This window comes from Bombus flavifrons, chromosome 7, assembly GCF_040668555.2.
Source record: "Bombus flavifrons isolate JBK064 chromosome 7, iyBomFlav1_principal, whole genome shotgun sequence".
Taxonomy (NCBI): Eukaryota; Metazoa; Arthropoda; class Insecta; order Hymenoptera; family Apidae; genus Bombus; species Bombus flavifrons.
Window position 1 is genome coordinate 8752801 of NC_138448.1, and position 6681 is coordinate 8759481.

Consider the following 6681-nt stretch of genomic DNA (forward strand, 5'->3'; position numbering starts at 1 on the left):
ATTTGTTACCATGTAAGACGTTGTCCACACAATTATTTACGAGTTATTCGATGATAGTATTTGATTGGGCATTTCTGTTCGCGCCATATGATTTAACAGGACTAGACAAGTACATAATAATCGGAGTATTGTGCCAAATTATGCTGACAATAATAATTGTTAATAGAAAGCCTACCTATATATTCACTGATTCGCACAGTTTCGTTGCAAATATTATTTCATTGTATTAGAGTGTGACTATTTCTTTTTGAATCAAATAATTGTTGATCGGTACATTTTGTGATATCTGTGTCTTGTTATTTCAAACGCTCTTGGTAGGTTTCTTTCAATTCAGGTATATATAATAGGAAAAAATAATTAAAAAAAAATGTTACGTTACATAACGTATAATGAAAAAATAGATTTCCACGGTAAGGTAGTACTTTGGAAAGTTAAGCGAATTTCCATATTAATCTCGAGTGTGATTCAATCGACAAAGATTAAAACTTTACTAACATATTACTGAATACGTCAAGAGGAGTTTAAAACAATTGAAAATTAGTGACATCCGTTATTCTATCATAATTATTAGATTCGAGATATGGGAAAACTATAATGAAGTCGTAAACATGTTTGCATTAGGTACAACAATGGTATTGGTGGAAATATTACGTGAATATAACGTATCACATATCTTTTGAGCGAAAATAAATGTAAAAAGGTGTTTATCTCGATTCTGAAAATATATTAATTGTTTCGTAATATAAAGGGCGGACGTTCTTTGGCTGGAAATCGTAACGATTTCGAGATAACTGTCAAACATGACTTTTTTAATATGAAAGTAACGCTACGAATGAAGAAAATTGCACTTAATATCAGAGAAAGTAAGAATACAAATACAAATGTGTACATCTTTCAAAATATTATGTTCTTTATGCATGAGTAAAATATTTCATGCGAGTATTTTACAGACAACCTTATAACCTTTTGACACATCATGGCAAATCCAGGTGACTCTATTATATGTGGCGGTTTCTCATTTTATAATAATTTTGACTCAGCTAATTTAGCGAAAGTTGAACTAGTAAAAGTGCCAGAGACTTTTGAAAAGGGTAAACTACCATCTTCTGCAGTGACCTACATTCATGTATGATGTGCATTAACATATAATTGATAATTCCATGTTTATTTGTTTAATCTTTAGATGCATGTGAAACAGAGAATAAATCATGTAGAAGCTCAAATTCAGAAGATGCTACAGATTATGAGTTTAACTTATGGACAAAACATGATTGTCATGGAACACAATATCAAAATAACAACAGAACATGGTTTTACTTTGGTGTTAAAGCTAGTACTCCAGGAGTTTATATAAAATTCAATATAATTAATTTGAATAAACAAGTTAAAATGTTCAGTCAAGGAATGTGTCCGGTTTTTAAAGTTGTACCTGGTCATCTGCATTGGGAAAGGATCCGCGATAAACCTACCTATACTGTAAATTTTAAATAGTCTAAATATAGTAATTCTTCTTTATTTTTCCAAGCTCCTATATAAATTTACAATATTTCAGTTGGATCAAAAAGGAAGTGATTTTACATTGTCATTTGTTTACTTTGCTCCTGAAAATCCAAAAGCCATAACGTATTTTGCATTCACTTATCCTTTTTCTTACACCGATCTACAAAATTATTTAAGAAGAATTGAAGCAAGAATATTAAAGAGAAATATAACATCTGCAGATGATGTTTATTATCATAGAGAATGTGCAATAAAATCTTTAGAGGGACGGAGAATGGATCTAATAACAATAAGCTCATTTCATAACATATCAACGGAGAGAGAAGATAGACTGAATAATATGTTTCCTGAAAAAACTGAGGAAAGACCTTTTAAATTTTGGGATAAAAAAGTATATAGTTTATTTGAAACTCTACATAAAAGTTACAAAATTGTAATTACAGATATATAAAAGAAGTGTTTTTATACTAAAATTCTTATGTATATATATATATAGGTAATTTTTATTAGTGCGAGAGTCCATCCAGGAGAAACACCATCTAGTTTTGTTTTTAATGGTTTCCTTAATTTTCTGATAAATCGCGAGGATAATATTGCAATTAATCTTCGCCGCCTTTATGTGTTCAAATTGATACCAATGCTCAACCCTGATGGTGTAGTTAGAGGACATTACCGAATGGATACTAGAGGAATAAATCTCAATAGAGTCTATCTCAATCCTTCTTTAAAAGATCATCCAACAATATATGCTGCAAGAAATTTGATAAGGTAAAATAGCAATGATGCTTTAATGTCTTAATATTATGATGGAGAAATTGATGAAAATGGAATTATTGTTAAGGTATTATCATCATACGTATCAGCTGCCAAAAGAGGACGAGATTTCAAATATGTGTATAGGAAATGGCGAAAATACGTTAACTGTTATTGATTCCTCTTGTGCAATTGCAAATATAGTACGCGATACAACGACGAGATTACTCCAGCAGGTAACAAAAAAAATACAATTTTCCGTGTATACAAATATTAACACATACTAATTCGTATATAAAGAAACTAAGTATTAACCAACTGTTTTAACAATAGGTAACACTTATGTCTTTAGACGAAAAGCGTAAAGATCAACCGGAAATTTTTCAGGAATGTGCATCACCAAAAACAGATTTGGATGACATACCTCAGGGTACGATATTTAGAATTGAATTATTGAACGTGATCAGAAAAATTCTTTTATTTATTTATTCACGTTATGTGAAGGTGGTGGAGAAGGCCTGTGTAATAAAGCAGAAGAAAGTAATAATTCTGTAGAACTTAAATCTGATAAAAAGACTTATACAGCTATTGGTATAGGACAATTACCCAAAGAAGACTCTGGATTATATTTATATATTGATCTTCATGGTCATGCTTCGAAAAAGGGTGTTTTCATGTATGGCAACTACTTTGATAATGCAGAGGACACAATAATGTGTATGCTTTTACCAAAATTAATGTCCATTAACAATCCAAATTTTCATTTTACTTCGTGCAATTTTACAGAAAGAAATATGTATATTATGTACGTCTTATTATTATTGTTATGATCAATGTCATGTTAACTTTTACATCCCATGTAAGCAATTTATTTTTAGAGATAAAAGAGACGGTATGTCAAGGGAAGGATCGGGTCGAGTAGCTGTATATAAACTCACTGGACTGATACGTAGTTATACTCTTGAGTGTAACTATAATTCTGGACGTTTAGTAAATTCAATACCTTCAAGAATTCGTGATGGTGTAAACAAAACCGTAACACATATGTTTGTTCCACCAAAGTATACTCCAGCAGTTTTTGAAGCGGTGACATGTTTCGCTATTATATACTTAGAATTTTTTCGTAAATAATTAGATGACAAATAATCGTCCGGCTATGTTTACAGGTTGGAGCAGCATTAGGTCCTTCAATTCTTGACCTGACAAATAATAATCCTAACAGTCGACTGCCAAATAGCCAATATCGTTCTTTAAGAGGTGTAAAGTCTTATTTAAAATTAGCATATGTGAACAATATTTCCTCGCCAAACGGCAAATCTCTACATAAGGTAAATTTTGATGTAAATAATGAGAGTGAATTTTCAGCTGTTAATATACGACAGTGTGTACTCTCTTAATTCATAATACCATTAACTTGATATGCTTTCATATACATTTTAATATCAAGACACATTAGTGCCTAAATAAAATGCACATTCTGTTACTCGTTAAAAATGTGGGAGAGAGATTTTGTATACATATAAATTGTATATTATCTTAATTCAATAGTGCGAAATTATGAACTTTTTATTGTAGAAACATTCTGTCCTTATTTTATATTGCAATATTGTAAATGAGAAATTTTAGGAAAGTAATGTATTAGGTATTTACTATATTTTAAATATGCGACTAATACAAATCTTGTAAAATTTTTATTATGTTGAACTAATGGGTCTTCCAATCTAATACAGATGTATGCATGACAATAATATTTGGTATACTTTTATATAAAGGTTTATGGAAAAACCGTTTCTCTATCCTTTTTTTAGACTTATTATATAATTTAATTACAAAGTGTGTACAAAATGCAATTTTTTATAGTTCTAAAGTTGCGTTCATTATATTAACAAATACATATTCTGTACATACATTGTTTTTACCGCTTAATGGTGTTTCTATGATGCAATGTTTAGTATATGAAATTTTTAAGACTGTACTATTTTTTATTCTTTTATATTAGAGCCAAATGATGGAATATAGAGTATTCGATGTTAATGCTTATATTTTTAACAGAAAAATATATTCTCTTTTTATTTTCTTTAGACAATTTTTGACGCACTATGCTTCTGGTGACAATAGATAAGTGCACTTACACTAATACTACATGCACTTGTGAATTATTTTGTGGATGCGAGTAGTAGTAAGAAATACACACATGTGTGATTAATGATATCTATTTCTTTAGCAAAAAAGCAGAACGTAGTGATTTAGATGATTCAACTATAAATCTCCGGCTGATGGAGTCTTTTTAAAAAAAGATGTGCAGATTTTTAAACTAGAATTTAGTATCTCGTAATTAATAAAACGAATGACAATAATTGTAAATGTCTTTTGTAATAAATTTGTTGTTTATTGTTCATAAAATTTAAAATGACAAAGTTATAAAATTAATTGTTTTATGTACTTCCTTGCTTTTAAAGGAAAAGATACAAAGTACATGTGTCTGTTATGAAAACAAGTATGAATGTGTGTTGTACTGTCGCATAAAATTACTATTAAAGATAAATATATGTATTGTATATATTCTCATATATAGCGTGATATATATATATATATATATATATATAAGAATCGTGGTACATATTTATACATATATATAAATCAAGCTACCATGCTTAAAAAGCATAAGAGAACTTATATACTACTTATTGTCATGCTTCTCATTACTTGAATGTAAGTGTTGTTACTGATCAAAAGGAGTGTTATGTATAAATTCATGTATACAAGTTTTATAATGTATCCTATTCTACACATATATGTACACACACATGAATACATATATATGCCCTATTGTTTTAATAAATCTACAGTATTTTTAGCAATAATTTATTTACTTTATTTTTATTTTACTCCTAGTAATCTCCTTAGTCCCAGTACTGTATTAATTGTCATACAATTTATATGTTTCTAATACATTTTGTTCATAAACTATTATGTGAATTAGGTTTGCAACCATAAATCAAATGAAAATGTTGAATGAACTGTTGTTGAATCCATTATTGTACAAGAAATGCTATTCTGCCTTTTCTTACTCTAATATAATCAGGAATGGTGGGGCAAAAGATTGTAGGAAAGTAAGAAAAAATCAATCTCTCTCTCACAAGTTATTTAGTATATAATGTCTCTCACATTGTATTTATTTTCTTATTTGCGCTTTTATTCACAGGACGATAATAATATTATACCCTCAGATTCTTATAATTTAAAAGACATTGAATCTCAAATAAGTAACTCTTCCGTTGGGTTAAAGAACTCGATGAAGAGTGAAACAAGTTTCGTAAAAAAACCATGCATCATTCGTCGTACTACGTCTCTTTATACCGCAGTAAAAAGAATAAAAAACAATAAAAAAGTTCGACAAACTGTAACTCGTAGGCCGCTAAAAAATCAATGCGTTAATGATATCGAGAGCAGTTCGAAAATTCCTGTAATCGGACCAAAAAGTATCGTAAAGTCATTTTTAAAAACTTCAGAGAATCGCTTGAAAAGTTCATGTTTTGGATGTATCAACGATTCTTCAGAAATAAGAGATATTCAATATGCGAATAAAAAATTAATAGCGACAAACAAATTCTCCAAGATGGCGTTGTCTTCCGAAGAAACAGCAATTGTAAAACATGGAGCGAAAAGATTAAAAATTGTTTCTATGAAAGTGAATAAAGGGAAACCGGAAGTTGGTGAGTCATCTAACAACGTTCCGGAAACGATAAAATCGCCATCGAAAACGTTGTTTTTGTCCAACAAGCAAAACGTAAGAGGAACTACAAAAGCAATGAAGAAATGTTGTCATAAAATGGAATAAAACAAGTCGAAGTCTTCCAAGCAGAAAAAATCAATAGAGGTAGTATAGTAATTGCAAATTTATTGAGTAACGAAAATGCAAACAGAATTCTAAATTAGCCTGTAAAGCATGATGCTGTAGAAAATTAATGCTTTAGCGATCTGTTGCAGCTTTATAAATTCTTTTAGATAAATACTTTAAACATAAAAAATATATATAAGTTATATTTATTACGTAATTACGGAAATTACGTAAATTATTTAATTAGTAGCCGCAAGGAAAAATAATAAATGATTTATCATATTGTTGAAGGAAAGTGAAGATATATTTATTTTCTTTTTATTTTTTTAAACAGAAAATTTAAAGATGTTATGTTTGTATTACATAAAATAATGTAAAATAATTTTGTGAAAACATCTCAGTCTAATAATACTTATACGATTAAATCGAATTATATGAAATTTAATTTAATTTAAAATTACAGTACTGTATACTATTCTATAGTACCTCTTACTGTGAATGCGTACGTATATAAATTTTGAAATGATATATTATTTATGTAAAGACAAAACAATAGAAATATAATAAACACTAATATACAATACCGA

The 6681-nt window shown here is 28.9% G+C and overlaps 1 protein-coding gene across 5 annotated transcripts; it reads left to right on the forward strand.

Moving 5' to 3' along the window:
- Window positions 1-8: 8 nt before the first annotated feature.
- LOC138181827 (cytosolic carboxypeptidase-like protein 5) lies at window positions 9-6363 on the forward strand. 5 transcript variants are annotated; one of them, XM_069117114.1, is made up of 12 exons: window positions 9-314; window positions 622-863; window positions 951-1091; window positions 1184-1476; window positions 1553-1891; window positions 1997-2268; window positions 2342-2489; window positions 2587-2683; window positions 2758-3058; window positions 3132-3339; window positions 3420-3581; window positions 5459-6363. In XM_069117114.1, exons 3-12 carry the CDS (start codon window positions 977-979, stop codon window positions 6092-6094), a joined length of 2571 nt encoding a protein of 856 aa, XP_068973215.1. In that variant the 5' UTR covers window positions 9-314; window positions 622-863; window positions 951-976; the 3' UTR covers window positions 6095-6363. The 5 variants fall into 5 exon arrangements, with proteins under 5 accessions (XP_068973215.1, XP_068973214.1, XP_068973216.1 ...); XM_069117113.1 differs by lacking the exon at window positions 9-314 and having other exon boundaries at window positions 419-863; XM_069117115.1 differs by lacking the exon at window positions 9-314 and having other exon boundaries at window positions 419-863; window positions 2641-2683.
- The last annotated feature ends 318 nt before the right edge of the window (window positions 6364-6681 follow it).

What these genes read in the sequence shown, in the direction of transcription:
- LOC138181827 (XM_069117114.1), top strand. Translation starts at nt 977, where the DNA reads ATGGCAAATCCAGGTGACTCTATTATATGTGGCGGTTTCTCATTTTAT. An exon ending in GCTGCAAGAAATTTGATAAG is followed by an intron (nt 2,269 to 2,341) that starts GTAAAATAGCAA and finishes ATTATTGTTAAG; the next exon opens with GTATTATCATCATACGTATC. An exon ending in CTCCAGCAGTTTTTGAAGCG is followed by an intron (nt 3,340 to 3,419) that starts GTGACATGTTTC and finishes CTATGTTTACAG; the next exon opens with GTTGGAGCAGCATTAGGTCC.